The sequence below is a fragment of the Notolepis coatsorum genome (genome assembly GCF_963971535.1).
Source record: "Notolepis coatsorum genome assembly, chromosome: 1".
In the NCBI taxonomy this organism is placed as follows: Eukaryota; Metazoa; Chordata; class Actinopteri; order Aulopiformes; family Paralepididae; genus Notolepis; species Notolepis coatsorum.
The window spans coordinates 220,893,477-220,920,400 of record NC_140165.1 but is presented as its reverse complement, the minus strand read 5'-3'; the positions used below and the strand labels follow the sequence as shown (position 1 = coordinate 220,920,400).

The 26,924-nt window shown below is 46.4% G+C and overlaps 1 protein-coding gene across 1 annotated transcript in view; it reads right to left on the bottom strand.

Annotated features, from left to right (window-relative positions):
- Positions 1 to 26,924, bottom strand: part of egfem1 (EGF-like and EMI domain containing 1) — a gene marked incomplete at its 5' end in the record, with an annotated part of 232,652 nt that overhangs the window by 129,900 nt on the left and 75,828 nt on the right. Inside the window, one exon of the mRNA XM_084308959.1 lies at positions 14,792 to 14,914. Within this exon, the coding sequence (XP_084165085.1) occupies positions 14,792 to 14,914 (123 nt within the window). The remainder of the gene's footprint in view (positions 1 to 14,791; positions 14,915 to 26,924) is intronic.

The following is a 26,924-nucleotide window of genomic DNA, read 5'->3' as shown; positions in this document are numbered from 1 at the left end:
CATCAATAGCTAAATTTTTTTAAACTGCGTGCGAGACAGAGTGGTCAGCGGCAGGGAGACAGGCAAGCTTCCCTTGCAGTTTAAGCTCAGTCCAGTGTTGACGTTGGCGTTGTTGTTGTGCCGACATGAGATGGCCACGGGCATTGGTAAGTGGCAGTTCATGCCACGTTCCACAGATGTCAATGGTGGCCTTCACGGAGATGGTAGGGTCAGAGATGATCTCCTCAGAAACATTAACGTCTGAGTCCGGCCCCACCCACTCCAGGGCCACGTTGGACCAGCCGCATAGGTCATTCAGGTCTGGCCAGTCAGACCACACCCCGAATCCGGGGGCGCGGCTGTCCAGCTTTCCACTTGCTTTCTTCTTGTAACCCAGGAAGTTTGGATCCGACCCACACGCGTCTCTGCAGGTCTATGAACAGAGAGGCTCTGGCCTGCTCTCTGACGTGCTGGTCGTCACTGTTCAGCATGTTGAGAAGATGACTGAGTCTCGTGGCAATGTACGTCCATTCAAAGTTGGGAACACCCAGGCCGCCCCTCCGCATGGTATGGAATATGATGTCCCGTGTTGAGTGAGTGTTCAGTCCAGTCTATTGTCTCACCATCTGTACGGTTTTATTGTTCATCTCACAAAGAAATTTGCGAGGAATATGTACATTTGAGAATAGGTGCTGAACTTTGACCAGGGCTATCTGTCTGACTGCTTCAAGTTTCATGATGAGTGGCAGGGGCGATGAATCAATTAAATCTAATCTGGTTGAGTAATCAGAGATAATTTCACTCACTTGTTGTTCCCATTCACCTGCCACATTAAATTTATGACCCAGATAGGTATATGTTTCACACACACACACAAACACACTCATGCACACCATACACGCACAAGCACATACACACATACACACACACATGCACACCATACACACACAAGCACATACACACCATACACACACACACACACACATGCACACCATACACACAAATGCACTCACACACATTCACACACGCATACAACACACACACACACACACACAAATATATACACATGAAATTAACAAAACACTTAAACAAACAGTTGTCATACAAAGAATACAGTGATTTCCACACACAGAGGTGATTGATGTGAGAACACAGGGCACCACAGAAAACCACCGGTGACAGAGAGCGAGCGTTGACCATTTTGTCGAGCAGGTCAGCAGACGTTAAAACCTCACAGGCTCATTAGGACTGAATGAGTCTGTTCCTACAGCCGTCGGTGTGAGACAGCTAATTCCCAAGCATTTTACCCATCATTTTTACATTTACATTTAGTCATTTAGCTGACGCTTTTATCCAAAGCGACTTACAAGTTCTGTACGACAAGACAGCAAGAAGGGTACAACTCTATCAGCTGAGTAACAATGTTCATCAAGTGTTGCGTGTTACAGTGTAGGTTAGTTTATTAGGACAAGTGCATGACAGTAAGGTTAGTCAGGGTTAGATTTTTTTTTTTTTTTTTTTTTGTTTTTTAATCATTTCAGATAATGGTTGAAGAAGTGAGTCTTTAGTCGACGGCGAAAGATTGGACGGGATTCGGCTGTCCTAACTGGGATGGGTAGTTCATTCCACCATTGTGGGGCAAGGACTGAGAATAGGCGGCTTCTCTTTGATGACCCTCCGGGAGCTTGGATAGGAGTAGGTCTGAGGCGACCAGAAGATGCAGAGCGTAGGGGTCTTGAGGGTGTGTAGTTAGAGACCATTGACCGGAGGTAGGCGGGAGCGGTTCCCTTTGCTGCACGGTATGCTAGGTCGAGGGCCTTGAAGCGGATATGTGCAGCAATGGGGAGCCAGTGCAGGTCCCTAAGAAGTGGGGTGACATGGGCCGACTTCGGTAGGTTTGATATCAGGCGGGCCGCTGCGTTTTGAATGAGTTGAAGAGGCTTGGTGGCAGTGGCCGGGAGGCCAGCTAGCAGTGCGTTGCAGTAGTGGAGGCGGGAGATGACTGTTGATTGGATGAGGAGTTGGGTGGCTTCTTTTGTCAGGAAGGGGCGTATCCTTCTGACGTTGCTCAGGAGGAATCTGCAGGTTCTGGTTGTCGCTGCGATGTGAGCAGAGAAGTTCAACTGGTCGTCGAGGACAACACCAAGGTTCTTGGCGGTCGGGGACGCGGTCACAGCTGCATTCTCGACTGTGATGGAGAGGTCGGTCAGGGGGGAGGATTTGGCCGGCAGGTGGAGCAATTCTGTTTTGCTTAGGTTCAGTTTGAGGTGGTTGGTCGTCATCCAGGCGGAGATGTCGGACAGACAGGCCGAGATCCGCTCAGAGACGTGGATATCTGAGGGAGGGAAGGAGAGGAAGAGTTGAGTATCATCGGCATAACAATGATATGAGAAGCCATGAGACGTGATAATGTTACCCAGTGATTTAGTGTAGAGGGAGAAGAGAAGGGGTCCTAGGACCGAGCCCTGGGGGACACCCGTCCGGAGGGGGCGGGTGGCCGACAGAGTCCCTCTCCATGACACTTGGTAGGAGCGGTCGTTGAGGTATGATGTCAGCCATGTCAGCGCAGATCCAGCCACTCCCATTCCTGCGAGGGCCGCGAGGAGGATCTGATGGTTGACTGTGTCGAAGGCTGCAGATAGATCTAGGAGAATCAGGACAGAGGAGAGGCCTTTCGCTTTTGCTAAGTGAAGTGCCTCTGTGACCGCAATGAGGGCCGTTTCTGTGGAGTGGCCAGTCCGGAAGCCAGACTGATTGGGGTCTAGGAGGTCATTCTGTAAGAGATAAGCAGTAAGTTGGTTGGATACAGCACGTTCAAGTGTTTTAGAAAGAAAGGAGAGAAGAGAGACAGGACGATAGTTGGCTATGACGGTGGGGTTCAGGGTTGGTTTTTTTATGAGGGGCGTGACTCTGGCTTGTTTTAGGGAGGTGGGGACCACCCCCGAGTTGAGTGAGGAGTTGATGGTTGCAGTTAGGAATGGGAGGATGTCCGGTGCTATGGTCTGGAGGAGTGGGGAGGGTAGCTGGTCCAGCTGGCATGTAGTCGGACGGTTCGACGTTACCAGTGTCAGGGTCTCGGCTTCTGTAATGGGAGAGAAAGATGACAGAGTGAAGGATGAGGTTCTCGATTCAGCGTTTGGAATGGGTGGGGGTTGGGAGAAGGAGCTGCGGATGTTCTCCACTTTTTCCTCAAAGAAGATCGCAAAGTCTTCGGCAGAAAAAGATGAGGGAGGAGGGGGTGGGGGGGGAGTGAGGAGGGAGGACATGGTAGCATGCAGTTTGCGAAGATTCTTGGCAGAGGCCTCGATCCTATGGTGAAAGAAAGAAGCTTTGGCATTAGTAATGGTTGGCATGACCGTGTCACACTCAGAAAGCCTGTCCTGTGTGTTATATACCACGACACATAGAGCCTGTCCTGTGTGTTATATACCACGACACATAGAGCCTGTCCTGTGTGTTATATACCACGACACATACAGTAGAGCCTGTCCTGTGTGTTATATACCACCACACATAGAGCCTGTCCTGTGTGTTATATACCACGACACATAGAGCCTGTCCTGTGTGTTATATACCACGACACATAGAGCCTGTCCTGTGTGTTATATACCACGACACATAGAGCCTGTCCTGTGTGTTATATACCACGACACATACAGTAGAGCCTGTCCTGTGTGTTATATACCACGACACATAGAGCCTGTCCTGTGTGTTATATACCACGACACATAGAGCCTGTCCTGTGTGTTATATACCACGACACATACAGTAGAGCCTGTCCTGTGTGTTATATACCACGACACATAGAGCCTGTCCTGTGTGTTATATACCACGACACATAGAGCCTGTCCTGTGTGTTATATACCACGACACATACAGTAGAGCCTGTCCTGTGTGTTATATACCACGACACATAGAGCCTGTCCTGTGTGTTATATACCACGACACATAGAGCCTGTCCTGTGTGTTATATACCACGACACATACAGTAGAGCCTGTCCTGTGTGTTATATACCACGACACATACAGTAGAGCCTGTCCTGTGTGTTATATACCACGACACATACAGTAGAGCCTGTCCTGTGTGTTATATACCACGACACATAGAGCCTGTCCTGTGTGTTATATACCACGACACATAGAGCCTGTCCTGTGTGTTATATACCACGACACATAGAGCCTGTCCTGTGTGTTATATACCACGACACATAGAGCCTGTCCTGTGTGTTATATACCACGACACATAGAGCCTGTCCTGTGTGTTATATACCACGACACATACAGTAGAGCCTGTCCTGTGTGTTATATACCACGACACATACAGTAGAGCCTGTCCTGTGTGTTATATACCACGACACATACAGTAGAGCCTGTCCTGTGTGTTATATACCACGACACATAGCTGGTCGGTGACGCAAGACGGCGATGAAGAATTCAGCGTTATTACCTTTTAATGAGAGACCGTTTTAGAAACATTTATGACTTCCTTTGTGGAGTCTCACATCAAACCCTGATGCGGTCCAATTAAAAAAGACATTAACAGTGAACACAGTAGTGAAATTGAGCAGAACCGAAACATACTTTTTTTTTATTAGTGAGGTGGTCACACATTACAAAATGTTTACTACCGGTAGATTTGACCACTATTAGGCATTCTGTTTGATTTTTAGAAACTGCTTAAAAGTTTTGATCTGCAACTAGATTTGGCTGAGACGATGACTTATGCCGTGTGTACATTAGCTATATTCAGCCTGGCTGAGGCTAGTCACGGTCTAGCATGGTATGGTTGGGTTGGTGTCTCCATTAGCTATATTCAGCCTGGCTGAGGCTAGTCACGGTCTAGCATGGTATGGTTGGGTTGGTGTCTCCATTAGCTATATTCAGCCTGGCTGAGGCTAGTCACGGTCTAGCATGGTATGGTTGGGTTGGTGTCTCCATTAGCTATATTCAGCCTGGCTGAGGCTAGTCACGGTCTAGCATGGTATGGTTGGGTTGGTGTCTCCATTAGCTATATTCAGCCTGGCTGAGGCTAGTCACGGTCTAGCATGGTATGGTTGGGTTGGTGTCTCCATTAGCTATATTCAGCCTGGCTGAGGCTAGTCACGGTCTAGCATGGTATGGTTGGATTGGTGTCTCCATTGTGTTTCTTGTAAACTCTGCTTGGCAACCTTTTTAAATTCATATCACCAACCGTGGTACACAAGCTAAACCATGGTGATACAACAGTCCCAGCCGGCTCTGGTCAGGTATGGCCAGGTTGTGAATAGGTGGCTGTCTCAGCCAGGTCTGGCCAGGTTCTAAAGACAATGGAGACGCTCACTGTGTGTACCATACCAGGCCACAGCACGGCTAAACCCTGGCTAGAGGAAACAACAAGGAATAAATTACTTATAAAAAAGCATATAACTTTGAGTGAGATGGCCTCTTCAAGACCTCTCACCACTGCCTAATTTGTCCATATTGAAAATAATTATATGAGGAGTACAGTATATTCCATAACTATACATCTCAGTTAGGCGGTAGTGTAATGGTAGCAGAGTCTAATATAACAAGGTGTGTGAGACCACAGCGGCCTGGCCTGAGGCCTGGTGAAGGCAAGGATACTATAGAGATATACCCTTGATAATACCACAGAAGTGTTCTGGGTCTATCTGAAAGTGTATTATTATTATTATTTATTCCAAACAATGTGGATGTGGAGTTTCAAGACTATTAGGGAAATATTTTCTCCGATACCGATATGGTATGGTATGTATGAGAAAAAGTTCCTATGGTAATCAAACCGTGTACATACTGTGACACACGGAAGCACTCAATACTGTTGTGCAAGTTCCCAAACAAAACATGCATCTTGTCCACAGTTCCGCTCATCAGACTGATGCACATTCAGTTAAAAAATCACTATCGGGGCGTCATGGTGGCTCACCATGATGGGAGTGGGACGCGTGAATATTAAAGGCAACCAACTTGTGTTCGGCTATGGGACACATACCATGTCATCACACCGTCTTGGGTTAGAATCTGGAACTGACCTGTCCTTATTATTCTAGTTGCCTTAATCCCTTTGTTCTGTCCTGAGGAGGACATGTGATAATCTGCCATTAACTTTGAGGAAATAGTGTCTGCAGGTTCGCTGAAGGTCTGCTCTCCTCTCTGTGATGTCACCCGGAGGAGTCTGTGATGTCACCCGGAGGAATCTGTGATGTCACCCGGAGGAATCTGTGATGTCACCCGGAGGAATCTCTCAGGGTGCCGATGTGGCTGAGCTCTCGAGACACGTTGGTGAGTTAATGTCAGATTAACACACATCCTCCTCAGGACAGAACGATAAGATTAAGGTTGAAAATCGGCGAAGTGCCCCTTTAAGTTGAACCAGCTGTGTCTAATACCTCAATAAATCAGTGATTTGTCAGGGGGCCCATTATTCGCAAAGCTTGCACGATTAGGAGCGCTGGTCTGAGGTCAGTGTTCGACACCACCCCGATGTGGATGCGGATAGATCGCACATCTCTGATGTCTTTAATGGACAACGTGTTCCCTTAGCAGAAGACCCACGTGGTCCATGTTTGTCTCACGAGGCACCGCGTTCCAGGGAGCGCGGTGAGGAGAACACACTCCCCTCCGAGGGACAAACTGGCTTTACTACACATCTGGACAACACATCACACTCATCATCACTACTTCCTGCTCTGCTCCTCTCCAACTCACGAGGGCATCAGCTGTTCCTGCTGCTGATGACTGAGAGGAGAGGGGGCGGGTTGTGGGTCCTCCGCTAAGGGGCGTGAAAAAAATAGTAGTTGGATATGTGTTGAATATGGGGGGAAATAGCTTACTAACGCACACAGTGTGTCCACGTTTACAGCTGTTCCTCCGAGGTTACGCAGCACCCCATTTTAAATGATTGTTGTATATTTTGCACAGGTCTAGTGTGGTGTGTGTGCGTTTGTGTGTGTGTGCGTGTGTGTGTGTGTATGTGTGTGTGTGTGTGTGTGTGTGTGTGTGTGTGTGTGTGTGTGTGTGTGTGTGTGTGTGTGTGTGTGTGTGTGTGTGTGTGTGTGTGTGTGTGTGTGTGTGTGTGTGTGTGTGTGTGTGTGTGTGTTTTTGGGGGGGGGGGGGGGGGGGGGTGTCACCAAAAAAACAAGTCACCACATTCACCTATGCCCGTGGGAACGGCCCTCTCGAAATCGACCCAAATACTGTTTTAATTGGTCAGTAACATGGGGGGGCCCGACTAAGTGGAGGTCTTTGGCCAGTAACAGAGCTCTTTTCATCGTCCACCACACATAGATTACTATGATCGGGCTGAGGGGACTGAAAATCCACATGGCCAATCCATTCAGACATCTGCTGGGCTGAAACGAGCCCCCCCCCCCCTGTGGAGGGTCACATACTCACGGTGGAGCTCTGCTATCGCTCCGATCTCTCGGTGCTTTAACACACTGTCATCCCCTGTGAGGAAGGGTTTTCGGAGGATAATGTACTTATAGGTCTCCTCGTGTGAGAGGATTTCGATTGGACACACAATGGCCATCTTTCACGGCTCTGTGTGCTGCATGAGGCTGGTGCTGTGGTGCCAGGGGTCAGTGGTGGGGTCGGGGGTGGGGTCGGGGGTGGGGGTCTGAACGCTGTGGTGTGACATCGTCTGGACCTCAGTTCAGCTGCTCAGCTAACGTGGGTGAAGTACTCATTGAATACATTTGGAATGATTGGAATGATGTGACATCGCTAATTGAAACTAATTGGTCGGGGGCTCATTCATTAATCTTATCAATTAGTTTTCCAATGCTGTTTAAAGTGATATTTCACTTTTTGTTTCAACTATTTAGTAAGTCCACATTTATATGTTATAAGGCAATTAACGTCCAATGTTAGCTGGGCGTCTGTTGTCACTACCAGCATTCATACAAACAGGGACAACTATTTTGAAGTAGGACCCTGGACATGAAGTGATCTGAAATAACCCGGGACTAATGTCTCATTTGCCTTGTTTGTATGTTGGATTTATGTTTTTTCAATAGGATTTCACAAACAAAAGCAAGTGATGATTACGGGTTCCTATTAGCCTAGTAAAAACTCCTATAAAGTCAAGTGACCTAAAAACAAAAAGTTTAATGTTTCACCAGAGGGGAGCATCACTTTAAAGGCACAATCTGTAATCCAACACCTCGCTCCTCAAGGAGGAAGAACAGCATGGCTCTGGGTGTCCAAGTCCATCAGAGGAAATCCTACTTCAAAACCAATATTGTTTTTCTTTCTTTTTTCCCCATAAAAAAGACCACACGTGGAATTCACACAGAAGCCAGTCAAAAGGAAAAAAAGAAGAACTTCACAGTTGCTGGAGTGTCTCCTGCTTGTCTCCCCCAGTGTCCGGCTCTCAGGCTCTCCGTTATTAAACACTGACAACATCTTGTGTCAAGGGTCAAAGGTCAGGGGCACCTGTTCACACCTGTAGCCTGCAGAACAAACAGGCCTCAGCAGCCCTCCGCCAGCTCAGCGTGTTTCAGTCGCTCTACGATGGACACTGGACAGAAAGTGCCGTCTAAGAGGTTATGAGAACCAATCTGTTCTGCTGGACTCTTACAATCCAAACCAAGTGTTACTATTCAGGGTTTGAGTGTATGGGACCTATGGGACGCTTTGGAGTGTGGAGCTGTGTGTGGAGTGTGGAGCTGTGTTGCATGTTGTGTGTGTAGCGGTTGATGGTCGGGGTGTGGGGAATGGAAGTTCACAGGCTTGGCTTCTTCCATCCCACTTTTCGGACCATGGGTGGTGTCTGTTGTTGCTGTTGTCTATTGTTTTGTGGTGGTTGTAGTGCTGTTTTGTGGTTGTCTTGTATTGTATAGGTTGTATGGTTTGAAATGAACAAATCAAACTAATACTGACACTTGTTTAGTTTAAGAAGAGGGGGCAGGTAACCATAATATTTATTCTTCTTCCTGCTCCTTTTGCCCATGGTAGAACTGTATTTATGATTTTGTATGAAAACTGTATGATTGTATTGCTTCCATGTGGCAAATAAAAACTCTGAATCTGAATCTGAGTGCTGTGAGGGTTGTGGTGGGTTCTTCATGTGGGGCGGTCCCTGGGGTGTCGGTGGGTTGGGGGAGTTCAGTGGTGGGGACTAGCCGGGGTCCGTCGGGGTGCGTATGGGAGGCTGGTGTTCGGCTCTGGGGGAGGTTTGGTTGGAGCCTATGGTGCCTATGGTTTCGGCTGGGCCTTTCCCGGACCTTTCCTGGCGTTGGGTGCTTGTCTCTTGCGTGTGCTTTGATGGATTCTGGTTGGTTTTCATCGTTGGGCTCCCTTGGTTCGCTGGCGTTTGGGGGATTTCTTGCTTGGGGGGCTGGCTATGGCTTCTGCTGTATTTCAGGGTGTCCCGGGTGTCGTCTCGGACCGTCCGTGGTGCTGCATGTCTTCTCATTTGAACGCTGTTGTGTCTGCCTGCTTGAGTGTTTGGAGTCGCTGCCTTGCAGCGTGGCTCCTTTGGCGTGGCTGCAGGTCCTGGGGCACGTGACCTGTCATTCCTCTGTGGAGTTTGGGGGTGGGGGGGGGCGTGGGGTTCGCTGGTTTACTCGTGGTGGCGGGGTCGCCGGGCCCGGGGGAGCTGGGGTGGCCCGTCGCAGTGCATGGCAGTGTGAGTGGCACGTGGGCTGTTTGTGTTTTTCTTCGATCATGACATGCTTTATCAGGGGGGGTGTCTTGGATGGGGATGTGGTGGGGATTGATGTGTGGGGTTTTCGGGGGACTGGCTGTTCCGGAGGGGATCACATGCCTTCGAGCAACACTGTACTTATTGTACTTATTTTATGCCTATTCTTATGTCTGCACGTTCTACGTTGCACTACTTTTATTGTCTTTTATACCTATTCTTATGTCTGCACTTTATGCATTGTTTTTATTCTGTCAACTGTATACAAATGTTATGCCTATGTTCATCTGATGCTATTTGCTGTGGGGCACTTTGGGCTGTGGTCCATGTGTGAAAGGTGCTATATAGATAGTTATTATTATTTATTATTATTATATATTTTTTTTTTTTTTTTTTGATATTTTTGCACAAATCTTTTCAACATTTACAATATCTTTCCATAGCATAATGCAACATCCAAGATTCGCCTTTTTTTCTTTTTTTTAACAACATATAAAACATGTAAAAGACTCATACAAACACATTAACAACTGACATGGAAATTAAAAAAGCACTTACAAAAAAAACAACAACATTACTATACATTGTGCATATATGTCCCTGATGCACATACGTATGCATATACCTACATAATATATTATAGAGCACAAGTACCATCAGATCAAGTCCCCTTTTTCATATTCATCCTTGATAATATTGTAATCCCATCTTAATCATTTGTCCTCAGATCGTTCAGTCAGGTGTAGAAAACTGTCCCATATCTCAGCGAAAATATCCTCTCTCCCTGCGACTCTATACGTCACCCTTTCATATGATGCTGTCCGAAACATTAGTTCCATCCATTCTTTAAAAGTAATATCAACAGGTGATTTCCAATGTCGTAATGCAATTCTACATCCTGATATCATGGCCATTCTATACCGCATTCCCCGGTATTTAGGCAGTTTAATCCCTTTCGGTACTATACCCAAAACACATGCCATTGGGGCGTTATTTATCTTCACATTCAGGACCTTACTTAGGAATATCACAATTTGATCCCACATTTTCCGGACCTTCTCACATTCGTACAACATGTGCAGTAAAGTGCCTGTCTCCTTCTCACATCTCCAGCAGATGTCACTGTCCCTTAATTTCAGTCTGGCCAGCTTACTAGGCGTCCAATAGCTTCTGTTCAGTACTTTGTAAAAAATAAGTTGTGATTGCGCCTCCCTAGAGAATTTACTCCATTTGGATACCAGTTTCTCCCACATTTCCTCAGTAATATCCTCATGTACATCGTTCTCCCAGCTCAATCTCAAACCCGCCACTTTGGGTGCATTGTATTCTCTTATAACATCATAAAATCTTGATGCACCGCCTTTCCTGCGCCATCCTTTATAGAATATTTCTTGAATTGCAGTAATTGGGCCGCACTTTGGTCCTCCTATTGATGACGATATACAATGTCTAATCTGTAGGAATTTATAAAAGTTTTTATTATTATTATATTGTAAATAAATGTATTCATTGAAATGTCTGTAAGTCTCGACAACATTGAAAATGAGGGTGACCTCAATTGTCCTTTTCGAGAATAAATAAAGGTTTGAATGAATGAATGAAGTGCACCTGTTCAGCTGTCTATGTTGTCCTTCATGCCAGACCCTGTGTCCATATAAATGTAGTCGACATTCATTTGTGTATCATGCATGTTTTTCCCGAGGTGTGTTTTCAGGTCAGGCCATCACTCGTAGTCATCAAGCATATGGCCTCTTGCATTGCACTCGCAGGCCTCTTGCATTGCACATAGCACTCGCAGGCCTCTTGCATTGCACATAGCACTCGCAGGCCTCTTGCATTGCACATAGCACTCGCAGGCCTCTTGCATTGCACATAGCACTCGCAGGCCTCTTGCATTGCACATAGCACTCGCAGGCCTCTTGCATTGCACATAGCACTCGCAGGCCTCTTGCATTGCACATTGCACTCGCAGGCCGATTTTTCATTGTATCCAGGGCACGAAATAAACTTTTTGACTCACCGGCCAGTGGCAGGTAGATGGGAAAAATCTAACATATTTCTTACCAGCCAAAACAAATACGCATTTTTGTGTCACATATATATATATATAAAAGAAATCTGTACATTTCAAGTAGATAGGGTATTATGTTGAAGAATACACTTAAATAAGAGGCCAGAGTAAAATTTTAAGCAAATTATTTTAATTTATTCATTGATGATTGATTAATCAATACATGTCAATTCAATCTTAAGCTTAAATTGTAACCTACTGTTAAACATCATCAGACTCCTCACTCTACCCTCTTTGCAGGATTTAACAGAACATAATAAAATGTGAAGGTTTTATAAACCTAACTTAAACCTCCTCAATCATGTCCTCATCAGAGTCCACAATCTCATTGATTTACTACCGATGACAAACGTGTTGTTTCTGTTTTTCTTTTTGACTTTGACTGTGAGAAAATAATAATCACACACAAAGGGATAATGGCTTATAGCAGACTTAATGATTTTTTTGAATATTTCAGATAATGAAATGAAATGTTTATCAACTATCCAGTTAGTATTTATACTGTAACGTTTGGCTTTGAATCATATTGAACGTAGAGAGAGAGAGCGAGAGAGAGAGAGCGAGAGAGAGAGAGAGCGAGAGAGAGAGAGAGAGAGACAGAGAGAGAGAGAGAGCGAGAGAGAGAGAGAGAGAGAGAGAGAGAGAGAGAGAGAGAGAGAGAGAGAGAGAGAGAGAGAGAGCCCCCGTCTGAGTTGCCGTAGTTGATGATGTCACACACACTAGACTAGGATGTCAACACACTGAACCTGGATGCCCGATGCATGAAGCGATATAAAGAAACCAATAGCCAATAAATGTGAAGTTATCTTTGAACCTCTGTTGTCAAGCCTCGTTAATATAACCCCCCCCCCCCCCTTTCCTCACTAATGGAACTGGTTTTGTGGACTCACTGACGGTGCTTTGAGCGTTTCCAGGGTTAGCAACTAACGCTAATTAGCTTAGCTTAGTCAGCTCATGGTCTGTCTATAATGAAATGATAGGAAAAGCTCTGCGAAACGTTCTTTTGTTAGGTGGTCCCGCTCTCGCTGCCGCGGTGGGTTTTCTTTTTAGCGGTCGGCTTACTCTTTCCATAGTTCCACATTATTTGTAACCCATTTAAAGTTATTAAGCTAACGTTAGCTCCCTACAGTGCAAGCAGGCACCACGGGCAGTCAGGAAAGAAGAGTAGTGGATGTGACTAGGGCTGCAACGATTAGTCGACATAATCGACGACGTCGATTATAAAAAAATCGTCGACGAGAAATTGTTGTGTCGATTAGTCATAAAAAAAAAAAAAAAAAAAAAAATAAAAAATTTTTTGTGCACTACCTATCTTTGTGAGAGTGGCTTCTCAGGGTTCCAGACAACATCATAACATGATGATCCCATAGCAAATTTTGGACATTGAAAACATTGTTCCCCTGCAGGAGATGATGATCAGACTAGACACACAATACATTACACACGCACTCCTCTCACTCACACACAGCGATCAGAGTAAGACACACACATACACACTCCTCTCACTCACACACAGCGATCAGAGTAAGACACACACACATACACACTCCTCTCACTCACACACAGCGATCAGAGTAAGACACACACACATTCACACCTCTCTCTCACACACAGCGATCAGAGTAAGACACACACACATTCACACTCCTCTCACTCACACACAGCGATCAGAGTAAGACACACACACATACACAAATTACACAGTACACACCTCTCACTCACACAGCGATCAGAGTAAGACACACACACAAATTACACAGTACACACACTCCTCTCACTCACACAGCGATCAGAGTAAGACACACACACATACACACACACACGGACTCCTCTCACACACAGCAAACAAAAGTTATTTAAAGTACACTTCCACTTTAATTTGTATTATTTAATTTATTTATCTTGTTATGAGTGATTGCTGTATTGTTCTTCAAATACATTTTCATTTAAAGTGGCTTAAAGATCCAAATTCAAATGTTTCATGAGTCATTATTTTAATTTGCTATGGGATCATCATGTTATGATGTTGTTGTTTGGTCCTGACAAGAGTCTCAAAGTCTGGGGTGATGGTAGACAAGCAACTCTGAGGTCATGCTCAATGTCCAATCTGTTCCTCTGCTCTGTCTTCAGCTGGACCAGAGCTGAGAAGCCACTTTCACAAAGATAGGTAATTAAAAAAAATTATAATAATTTTGTTGTTGTTGTTGTTTACATTGGTTTTCGATTAGTCGACTAATCGAAAAAATAATCGGCAGATTAGTCGACTACCAAATTAGTCATTAGTTGCAGCCCTAGATGTGACATCGGTAAACAAGCCACAAATTAGGCCTGTCGTAAGACCAAAACACACTGCAGTTTTAATAATTTTACATGACTATTTGGTTACCCGCCACATGGCGGACAGACCTCTCAGTGTCATACGCCAAACGTAAAATCTGCCTGCCAATGGCGGGTGGCGGGCTCTAATTTCGTGCCCTGATTGTATCTATACTTGTGGTTTGCACAAGATGACAATGTGTGCATTGTACAATGACAATAACGTTTAATTGAATTGAAGTAGTGAATTTAAAGCAATGGAATTGAACACAGGCCTGTAAAGAATCTGTGCTTGTTGAGAATGAACGTGAAGAGCATTGTCTCATACAGAAAAGCTACTCGCTAGTCATTTCAATGAGGTGACATCATGTGACACAAGATGACATAATACTGTACACCTCTCCACAGCTGACACTCCTGATTAATGTAGTAGGGTTGTGCCGATACATTAGTTATCGCGACAGTGGCTCAGGAGGTAGAGTGATAGAGCAGTCGTCTGGTAATAAGAAGGTTCTCAGTTAGATTCTGGCTCCTCCCAGCAGCGTGTCAAAGTGTCCTTGAGCAAGACACTTAACCCCTAACTGCTCCAGATGAAGCAGGTTGGCACCTTGCATGGGTGCCTCCGCCGTCAGGGTGAGTGAATGGGTGAATGTGAGGCACACGTTGTAAAGCGCTTTGGATAAATGTAATCAATGTATCTGCGCTCCGACCGCAGCTCTACATCTCACCCTGACAGGCCTTGCCGTCCGGTCCCACCCTGCTGCCCTCAGGACACTCACCCTGACAGGCCTTGCCGTCCGGTCCCACCCTGCTGCCCTCAGGACACTTGCAGTAGTAGCTGCCGATGGTGTTGCAGCAGTGTCCCTCGCAGCCTCCGTCGCTCTCCTCGCACTCGTTCACATCTGTAAGGGAAGTAGATGAAGGGTTGATTCACATCGGAAGAAGTGTCATGGTCGGCACAAACAGAAAGCCAGGGGGTTGAAGAGGTGCTCTTGAGGATACCCCCCCCCCCCCCGCTGCACCGTTAACGTCCTCCCCTCTCGAGCGGAGAGAAGAAAGTCTCCCGAACTTATACCGCAGGTTTATTTCCTCCCCCGACTTTATAGATCACATCCCGGCCGTCTCGCAAAAGTCAAGGAGGCTTTAACGCGAGACGGAGGCGCTTTGATGACGCTTGGAATCCCAGAGGTAACCCGAACTGTCATAACCACTAGACTGTTGAGGACCCACAGGGGCCGACGCACCGGAAAGGCCAGTGATAAGGATGAGGGAAATCTACGCCTTACAGTATATCGGCCCATATGTTCAGGTTGGGAATGACGAAGGTTAAACTCCTGGTTTGAGTTTCACAATAGCCCTCATCCGGAGTAAAACCGTCTCCAGAAAAGTCTCGCTCCGTAAAACAGATGCCCGTACTTAAACAGTTATTTTGCATCTGAATGCAAACAGATATTTCCAATTATACCTTGTAAGTCGACCTTCTCACTAAGGCATGAGAACTGTTTTCAAAACTATTACTTTTACCTTTTTTGGGGGGGGGTTGAAATGGTTTCCAGCTTGATTCCTTGTTTATCTGTTGGTTATCCTGCTCTCCAGGCTTGTGGTTCTGCTATAATGATTCCTATCAACTCAACTTAACAATCAGAGCCTGTGCATCACCGCAGAAGAATGTCTTTACCGGAGATGTATGCATCCTATACGTGGGGCAGCTCAGCACGGCGCTAATGTGATCAAGCTGTACTATTACATGTAAGCTCTGAAATGAGAGTGAACAATATGGCTGCAGCTGGTATTTTATTATTTGTCTGATCCATGGGTAAAGATTAATAAGTTACATAATTCGAACAGTGTTTTAGCTTCTGGTTACATATGCAGGACATACAGAGGTTGTACTGAATCAAATAAGATAAGCACGTTGTCTTTACATCAAAGCTAAATATCATTTATTTGTGTCATGTGTGCACAACATGGGAAAATGGCTGAGGCACAATGAAATGTGTTTGCGATGTCGTGGTGGGTTTGATTCTGAATCATGATCTTCGTTGCTTGTCATCCCTTCTCTCTATCTTTCTCCTATTATTTTTCTTCATACACTATCTAATAAAGCACAAGAGACTTCACATTATTTATAAAAAAATATATTAAAAAAAAGGAGAGATCTAGTCATTTTGTATGTTTCTGCTGTGAGCAACAGTTTACAGTTTATAGTGTGACACTCTCCATATGAAACTTAGCTATAGTAAAACCTGTAGTATTCCTGTTTAGTTTTGTTTTCATACACACTATAGAGAGTTACCACATAAAACTATAGTGATTTATGGGTGGCTGGGTAGCGTAGAGGTCTAAGCATTCGCCTACCACCGCAGAGACTCGAATCCAGCTGTCAGTAGTACCTCCAGCTTGGTCAGTCGTCCCTACGAACACAATTGGCAGTGTCTGCCGGTGAAGCTGGTGGGGTATGAGTCTCGGTCATTGCAAACAGCGACTCCTACTGGTCGGCTGTGACGCCTGTTCAGCAGGGAGGGGATCATGGCGGAAACAGCGTGAACCTCTGCAGCCATTACGCTCTCCCAGTGAAACTCCTCGCTGTCAGGTGAAAAGAAGCGGCTGGCGACTCCACATTTATCGGAGGAGACATGTGGTAGTCTACACCCTCCCCAGACCGGCAAGGGCAATGTGCGCAATGTCCAGGAAGGGAATTGCAATAACGACTAAATTGGGTGATGGGGGGAAATTATAGAAAGGCAAATAAATATATTATTATTTGATTTGTAGATTTATAGTATTCCTGTGTTTTTTTTTATACACACACTATAGATTTACCACTTAAAACTATAGTGATTTATAATATTTCTGTGTTTTTTTCATACACATTATAGATTTACCACACAGGACTTCCCCTACACAATGGTATAGGGGCGCAGCGCCACTATGTCCAGTAGCTCCTCCGGCTTGTTCTACAGAACATGCCTTCAGTTCCACACTTGGAAGGAAAAGAAAAAGTAGCTAAACAGTTGTACAGATGACATGAGAGTGATGTGTTTTGGTTAAAAAAACAATAATAATTAAAATAAATGTTGCCCTTTTTGGCTTAAAGGCAAAAAAAATAAACGCTTTCCTATAAACAATTAAAAAATATATATCTTGGCCTATCAAAAATGGTTGGAAATGCATTCCCTCGCTAAGGCTGCACAAAGTCTGTTGTATTTTTTCAGTTTTATCATGATTTATGACCTTTGTCTGCACATGGCCTGATGATTTATTTACCTTTGGATTACAGGAAATATCAAAAACAGAACTTCCAAAAATTGTTAGCATGACCCTTGTCTTCCCTCTAAGAAATTGGCCAATGTCAGAGAAGAGAGAGAGAGAGAGAGAGAGAGAGAGAGAGAGAGAGAGAGAGAGAGAGAGAGAGAGAGAGAGAGTGTGTGTGTGTGTGTGTGTGTGTGTGAGGGAGAGAGTGTGTGTGTGTGTGTGTGTGTGTGTGTGTGTGTGTGTGTGTGTATATGTATATGTGTGTGTGTGTGCGTGTGCGTGTGTGTGTGTGTGTGTGTGTGAGAGAGAGAGTGAGAGAGAGAGAGAGAGAGAGAGAGAGAGAGAGAGAGAGAGAGAGAGAGAGAGAGAGAGAGAGAGAGAGAGAGCAGTAGGAGGTGAACATGTTCTCACTAACTGTTTAGCTGCTTCTTAGTGCAGATTGAGACCACATGACAAATCAAGTTCTCCTATGGAGTCAGACAGACAGAGTGCAGTCCATCCACTCAGCCCTGCCTATGGCTCCAGTCCGCACAACCCAGGAAGTACACCTGATAATTAGCCCACTAATACGTACCGTCTTGAGAATTTGTTTAGACCTTGGAGATCTGATAAAGTATCAAATCCCATCCCACAGATAGGCTACCCCTTGTCTTTAACTGTTTATACTTGAGGCTAATCTAAAACACATACCGCACTTCTGAATCCAAATGAGAGCATTAAGCACAGCCTGAACACCCAGAGCCCTCCTGGCCAAAACCAAAAAATCTGTTCTGGTTTAAAGGTACAATCCATGATTGCGGTATGTCACCCCCACGGCTGGACTTGTTTACAGGGTAATCCCTTTGTTAAAATTGAAGATATTTGTTCACTGAGAATTGTATTGCCTGGCCCTTTGATGTACGGACTGGCAGCATGTGACCAGAAATGTGACAAATATAACATGACTTTTGAGACTGTAATACATTAGTTAAGATTTAGAAGCAGTTAAAGTTATAGATCGTATAGCTTTACGCTCTGCTCTTTATGGAACTATCCCTTTATCCACTCTAATAATGAATAACTTTCTCCACATGCACACACCTATCCGCCTGGCCACACCCACATCCGCTCCTCTATATAAGCGGGGTCGTGGCCACACCATCAGCTCCTTCCCTATTTTCGCCACCGAAAGTGTCTGTAACACACCACTTTAAGTTTAGTGCCAAAATAGTTGTTGGAGAGGAGCTATGTTGACATTGTATCTTTGTTTTTTCTCTCTCGCAAATTTTCGAAAAAGCAAAGAGATAATGTCTTCACCGTCGGAGGGTCTAGATGATTACAACACCACCCTCCACCAGTGCTTCACTATCGCGGAGTCCTCCGTGCGTCGTGGGGCGTCTCTGGTTCCACGTCGTGGCAAACAGGTGCGCCTGGGCGACGCCCGGAGGAGTGTGTGCTTCGCCGAGGGGCCGTTGAGCTCCCATCTCCTGTGAGGTGGCCGAGTTCCGGCCCTGGTTCCCCCGCCAGGGGACAGTCGGCCGACAGTTCCTCTGGTGGCCGGGGATTTGCGTCGCAGACTCTTCGCCTCGGCTCGCTCTCGTCGTAAGACGGCGAGCAGCGGAGGTGAACGGCCTGGTTGTAGTGTTGTGCTGGAGCCGAGCGAGAGTTCTCTCGTCTCTTCTCCATATCCGATGGAAACTGAGGATTACAGGGAGGGGGCGGGGGCTCTCTTGTTCGAAGGCCCAGCCGGCGATGTGTCACTCTCCCCCTCGGGGAGTGGCAGGGTTCCTTGTACTCTGGGACTGAGTTAAAACCTCCACCCCGCGAGGGATGCGAGTGACGTGGAAGAAGGTATGCAAGGGGAGTTGCTTGCCTTGTTCCCCGAGCTCATGGTGGCCGCCACTGCCGGCACCTGTTCCTGATGACATGATAGGTCATCTCTGGCAATGTCGTCCTGTGAGAGAGACGGGCGTTGTCTGCCCATTCTTCCCAGCAATGGAGGCTTACGTGACGCAGGGACAGGTAATATCCCGCATCGTTGGCCTTACCGCCGCCTACGTGCCAGTCACGCGGGTGGTGGGTTTGGTCCAGGGGCTAAAGGACGGGGTGCCTAGGCTTGATAGCCCGATGGCAGCCATACTTTGCCCCGAGATGGTGTGGGAGCCGTTAAGAAAGCCAGTTCCCCAGGGGAAGTCGGCTAGGCAGTTGGCGTTGTGGAGTGACCAGGTGTACATCGCCTCGACACAGAGCCTGGCTGCGACCTCCAACATCGCGCAGCTGGCGCGCTACATGTCGGGGCTGATGGCGGGCGGGACGGTACTAGATGACCATCAACGGTACCTTCACGCCCAGGCGGCTGGAGCCATCCTGCATCTAACCGAGCTGCAGGCGATAGCCGCCGGGAAGAAGTGCGCCCTGGCAACTCTCATCCAGCGCCACCTTTGGCTGGAGCAGGCGCGGGTGCCGGACCAGAGGAGGATTCCACTGCTCATGGCCCCCCTCTCCGATGCTGGAGTCTTCGGGTCGGCCATGCAGCAGATGACGGCAGCCTGCAGGGAGATGGAGGAGGAGCGCTCCGTGCTCCAGCCCCATTTTCCCCGACCCGATGCCACCGGTGATGTGAGGAGGAGGCAACGCCGGCAGAGGCCTGCGGCCGTGGCCACCGTCACCGCCGCCACTGCTGGGCCTTCCACCAAGAAGGCCAGGAGTGGAGGGAGTGCCGCGACCGCTGCAGCCAGTCGTTCTACGCCCGGAGGGAACGGTAGGGATCGACGTGACGAGGAGGCTCCCCAGCACCATTCACTATATATTTGGGGATACGATGTAAACCCTCAACTACTGTTGGGGTTGTGTTCTTGCTTAGGGAGTGGGGCAGTTTTCTCGGAAAATAGTTTTTTGGTCGCTATTATGTATGTGCTTAGCAAGGCCTGTAGCTAGCACTCGGTCGAGGACTTATGTCTTCTCTCGTCATAAAAGACGGCGTTCTTCTTGCAGTAGTAAGAGTGAACTTTACCTTTTTTATTGTCTGAGGGGGTTGTGTGTATTCATGTTACGTTTAGGAAACGTGGCATCGAGTCCACAACTAGGTTGAGTGTTAGCCTGCAGAAGTGGTTACATAGCTATTGTACCGAGGTCCTTGGACCCTCTCTTTAACATCTGTTGTTTTTTCTTTACTTGGGGTAAAGGTGTAAAAATGCGGGTGGCAAGTTTTTTCACAAACAAGTTTATCATCTGTGGCTGGCGTGCAAACTGTGAAGCTTTTACCCTAGCAGGTATATGCGCTTTTCATGTAGCATGCTAAACAACTGGTGTCATGGCGCTGCTTTGTTATTGCATCGTATCCGGGGTGTGGGGTCATATGGGGTGAACTGATAAACCCCTCCCCCCTTTTACTGATTGGCCAGGGGGTTGAACCTCCTCTACGTCAGTCTCCCTGTCGGGCTGTGGGGTCAGCGCGTCACAGGGAGGGGGAAGGGGGGGGGGGTTCCCTGGTTAGGGTTAGGGTTAGGGTGGGTTAGGGTTAGGGTGATGGTTAGGGTTAGGGTTATGCGGTGGGTGATGGGTGATGCGATGCATTGAGAACTGTTTGTTTTCGGCTCTGCTCTCTATTGAAATGTGTATTGGACCTTTGGTCACTTGGCTCAATAATTACATATATCTTTTTCAATTGTTATTCACGTGGAGGTCTCTCTGGGGGTTTTCTCTCTTCCCCTCTTGTGTAAAGAGCCGAATTGACAGGGTTTACCCTCAGACGCGTCGTATGAGACCCATATCTGTGTCTTATTGACCGGCTTCCTGCTGCTCATCCCAGACAGCATGGAGGGAATGTTGTCTGGTTTTCTTATTAGAATTCACCATTGATGTGTTTTTTTGGGTCTCGACGTGTACATAGCGCTGGCCCTGGGTGCTTTCAATGTGAAACCACGTTATGGGCTGGCGCGCCTTGGTTGCCCAATTCATAGAAACAGCGTTTTTTATGCGGGCGGCTGGGAAGGAGATTTTTTATCTCTACCGAGCGCCAGTGTACTAGGTTAGACTCGACGGCTCACATACATCTCCGGGGGGAGATGACGGAGTAGATCAATACATTGGCGGAGGGGTCTCACGCCCGTGAGGTGGGCCACCAGGAGCAGTGCATTCGCGTGCTGACCATCTTGGTGGCACCCTCTGTGATGTTTTGGATCGACACGCGTACCTACCCCCCTCTTAGGACTGGGGATGGCGGCGTGACTAGGACGCGGGACTGGTTCTGGTCGCGCCGGACCAGTTCAGTTAACCCGCTGTCCGCCGGGGCGCAGATCTGCTGTTCTGGTACCCCAAAATACTTTGTGCTTTTCCGGGGGGAAAATGCCGGGTCGGCCCGGGCGTCGCGGGGATTGATGTTGTGGATGTGTGTCATGTGTATGCCACTACGAGTTGCCCTTAACAGTGACGTGCTTGGTCCATACTGTGTTGTACCTTGCGCTGTGTTAGGGGGCCTGGTCCTTCTCCATTTATTTTCACCCCTCCCTCCCCCTGCTGGGCGGGGATGGGAGGGGGCTGTCGAGTTTTCTGTTAACCCCTCTAGGCATCCCTGTGTAGGTCCCGGTCCGCCGGGCGCAGGTCCGAACTCGTTCTCGTCGACCTGTTGGCCTGGGTTAACCCTTTGAAAACTGAAACACTTGTACTGCCTGTATAGCCTGTGTATACGCGCAGTTATGTTTCTGAGTTTTCTTGGTGGGTTAAGGGAACAACCGCCTCCTGTTAACTCTATGAGGGGGGAAGGGCCTGATCTTCGTTTGGGCCCAGTCCGATACGCTGCCGATGTGGGGGGTGGTGTCACCAGTGACCGTCTGGTGGGGGGTGGTTGGTTCCCCGGTGTGTTGGTAGCAGAGTCGACTCTCGGATTGAGGCCGGGCTTGACCCCGTCTGTCCGATAGTGTGCCCCCGCACCTTTCGTGACGTCTGCCAATTGTGTCAGCCTCCTCTTTGAACCTCGACCCCGCTGGAGGGGCGGGTTTGTGGAGGTTATGACACAGCATACCGAACGCCCCTTCTGCCGGGATACGGTTCTCACAGTAGGCCTGTCTAGTCCGCAGTGCTCCAGGCACAGGTCGAGTTCTGCTCTTGGGGCCTGTTGCCTGGATTGAGGGATCAACCTCCTTGGGGGTTGTCTCCCCAGCACGCCAACTGGCCCTGCAGTGTTGTGGGGGAGTAGCCTCTTGTAGAGTGCTTCAGAGCGGCGTGCCGAGGGGGGAAGGGCCTGCTCTTGGTTTGGGCCCTGTCCGATACGCTGGCGATGTGGGGTGTGGTGTCACCAGTGACTGTCTGGTGGGGTCCCGATGCTACGGCCTCGTTGGCCTCACCAGGCCCCCTTTTTTCGGGGGGTCCTGGCCCTCAGATTGTCCTAGGGCTGGGACCTCCTCCGCGCTCCGCTGCTGCGGCCTTGCCACAGGGTTGGGTTCTTGGCCTTCGACCCCGTGATGTTGGGGGCTGTGACGGAGGTGTTTTGCTTCCCGTCCGTTCCCTGGTGGCATGTGGGATGCGCGCCTAAGTGGTCGCGGGTCCTTCTGAATGAAGGTAAGTCCCACGGTCTGCTCACCCTGTGCGTTTGAGGTGCTAAACCCTCTTCGCACGGTCGGATCCGATTCCCTGCCGTCCTCCACTAGGGGGGTCCAGGGGACTCGGGTCCTCCCCGGTTCTGATGGTTGTGGGGGGCCTCAGCGGGTACATCTGTCGAGCTTTTCGCTCTGCTCAGCTCCTGTGTTCCATAAAGAGCAGAGCGTAAAGCTATACGATCTATAACGTAAGGTTATCCTATAACCCTAGTTATATGAGTATAGCGAGCGCTCTGCTCTGACTCACTGAGGACCCCGTGGTCTTCGCCTTCGGTGGTGAAAGACTTGGGAAGGAGCTGATGGTGTGGCCACGACCCCGCTTATATAGAGGAGCGGATGTGGGTGTGGCCAGGTGGATAGGTGTGTGCATGTGGAGAAAGTTATTCATTATTAGAGTGGATAAAGGGATAGTTCCATAAAGAGCAGAGCGCTCGCTATACTCATATAACTAGGGTTATAGGATAACCTTATGTTATAAACAGTGGAGAACGACAAACCTGTGTTGAGTTACGATGACCCTGGGACAGTTCAGATAAACATGTGTTCAATGTAAGCCCCAGACTTGTGAATGTACCCATATAAATATGAATGTATTTATAGTCAAATGAATCCCGGATTGTACATTTAAGTGATGACGTTGTTGTGTTAGATGGTTGCCAACACGCTGTTGGAGCGTAGAGAGGTTTTAACACCAAGCTCTCCTCCCGCTCCTGTCACTGTGTCTGTGGTCGGCAGCAGGGAGGACGTTAATCCAACAACAGACCTCCCCCCATTGCTAACATGTCACCACAAATAATCGTATGTACATGCACGCACACAAACAAAATCACACACGTGTCCATACAGATCAGGGGTGTAAAAAGTAGGCCTACCCATAAAGTGAAAGTATGGGTACCGTCTCAAAATTGTACTCAAGTAAAAGTCAGAGTATCTGGCTAAAAACACACTTGAGTAAAAGTAAAAAAGTTTCTACTTTTAAATGTACTTAAGTACTAAAAAGTTAAAAATAAACACTTTTTTTCTGACTGTCCATTCTTCTGATAGCAGGTGTTTAATCCCCGCTTTCAAGTCTTGCACAAGGACCAATCATCATGGGTATGGGGGGGTTCATTTTCCATTGATGGGGATTTGATTGGCTGTTTTTAAATAAAGTGCGGCCGCAGGATTAATAACGTTAACGTTAGTTCGGCCAGAAAAACAAATCTACTAATTAAAATAGTTGGACCTGCGAGATTTGTACTTTGTAGGTCTGCATTTTAAATGTAAGGAGTAAAAAGTATGTTTTTTTTCTCTGAAATGTAATTGAGTAAAAGTACAAGTATGCAAACTAAATAAAATACTTGAATAAAGTACAAATCCCCCAAAACAGTACTTAAGTATTGTAACGAAATACAATTACTCAAGTACTTTACACCCCTCAGTGTTTCCCCTACCATTGCCGCCCCGCCAACGGGATCCCCTGCCTCTCCAGAAAAAATCATAATAAAAGAAAATGTAAAAAAATATATATATTTATATTTTTTTTATTAAAGTTTGCTTTAATCACAGTAACGTTAGCGAGCTAGCTAAATTATACATAAATCGGTTTTCATATAAATCAATCTTCACTAAGACTTTAAAACGGTGGTGCGGCACGGTCTACGGAGACGCAGAAAAAAGCTACCAAATCCATTCTGAGACAACTCCGAGTCTGACTAACGTTATGCGTAACAAGTCTCAGTCTCTCTCTCTCCTTCAAGTAGCCAAACGTTACACTCAGGGGAGGAAACTAACTTTTTGGCTTACCAGCCAACTGGCGAGTATCTGATTTTTTTTACCAGCCAAACAGATTTTTTACCAGCCAAAAATAAATAGCTAATTGTGATAATTTCTTCTTTGTATGTCTTCGTCTAAATTGATTTTCAATCATAGTAATAATCACAACGTGTCTCTATTAAAATATTTATTAGCATAAAACATTAACAACAGTGTCTCTACTCTTCACAATATTAGCATAAAACATATTAACATGAAAGAGGGATCTATTCTGGACTGGGTTGGGCTGAACTGGGCAGTGAAAGATGCTGGGTTGGACTGGGTTGGGCAGTGAAAGAAAAAAACCGAAGTATGTTGTAAAGTGTATAGATAGATGTGAAATGTATAGATGTAGCAGTACTGTTGTCTATCTGTATGTCGTGTATGTCATATGTTATTATGAATTGAAAATGGGGGACCCTGATGTAAACAAGATGAAAGTCTTTCTCTGGTCTGCATCCCCTTAACAATTGTGTGTATTGAGCCGTACTGTATTGTATCCATTCTGCAATCTGTTAACACTTTGGTTGCCTAAGGTTAAATTCATGATATACCATAGATTGCCAGCGCTATTTGTCTATGGAGAAAGTCCCCTTCTTTGCAGGGCTATAACTTTTTAAATTCTATTGCTTTATAATATTTTATTTTCAGCTTTTATAGTTTCACAAACATACATCAAGACAAATCACAAACACAAAGAAAATAAAAAATAAATAAAAAGAACACAAACAGTATGTTGCCAGACACTGTCACATCAATGAACAAACATACACCATGTCAAATGCTATACACTAAGGACGCAAGGGGCTGATTCTCTGACATATATACACATACATATATATATACATATATATATATACACACATACATAGTAGTGTTGTCAATACATAGTACAGAAAATACACAGGAGGACATTGAGAAGCACTTATGTTCTAGCTAAGCATTCCAAAAAGGGACCCCATATCATTTCAAATTTGTTCAAGGTCTCAGACCTACTGTGACGAATGCTTTCCAGCTGCAGAGAGGAGACCATCTCAGTGAGCCACCTTTTAAAATTTGGAGACGACGTGTCTTTCCATTCCTTCAGGATAATTCTTTTGGCCACAGCCATACCAAACATCAGGGCCTCCTGCTCATTGTAAGGTAATTCTGCAGTGTTAGCTGAACAGCCGAGTAAAGCTAGAAGGCAGTCTGGGGCAATCTCTCTTTTGTACGCCTTGGTATACCAGTCAAAAATGTCTACCCAGTACTTAAATAGCTTGGGACAAAACCAAAACATATGTGAAAGATTACCCTCTGCGGACATGCAACGATCACAGATAGGCGATACAGAGGGATAGATTCTATGCAGTTTGGTTTTAGAGTAATGTAGTCTGTGAATGACCTTAAACTGTATAAGTTGGACTCTGGCATTAATAGAACATTTATGTATCCTGCTAAGTCCCTCCTCCCACATCTCATCAGAGATTTCCATACTAAGCTCTGTGGACCATACATCTTTAATGTGGTCGGAGGAAGCCATAGATTGGACAGAGAAATATGAAACAAAATCAGATATCAGGTGTTTTGAAACTGGTGATCGGCTCATGAGATTATAAAACTGGTAGTCAGCAGGACATGTCTCAAAGTCTGGGATATTACTGCGGACATAGTTTCTAACCTGCAGGTAACGAAAGAAGTGTGAGCTTGTAAGATTAAACTTAGACTTAAGTTCGTTAAATGAGGCAAAGTGACGATCAACATATAGATCTTTAATAGTGGCCAGTCCCTTTCCCTTCCATAATGAAAAAACAATATCAGATTGACCAGGGGGAAAATTATGGTTATCACATATTGGAGCATATGCCGAGGTTGAAGGTACTTTGAAAACCTTTTTGATTTGACTCAATATTCTCAGTGAGTTCCGAAGGATAAAATTGTTGAGAGTCATTTTACTAATCGTATCACACTTAGAAAATAACATTGCAGGAAGAGAGCTTTTTAGGTTCACATGCGCCTCCATGTCTAGCCACCTGGGGGCGTCCATGGCTACTGTAGCATCACCTATGAAGTAATCTTGCCAGAAGGTCATGGCCCTTGCATTAGCAGCCCAGTAGTAGTGCTGGAATACCGGCAGGGCCAGCCCCCCCCATATGCTTTGGCTTCTGCAAGTGTGCTTTTGAAATACGATGTGCTTTATAGCCCCAGACAAATGGCAGAAGTATAGTGTCTATCTGTTTAAAGAAAGAGGCAGTCAAAAAAATAGGCACGCTCTGAAAAAGATAAAGGAACCTGGGGAGAACCACCA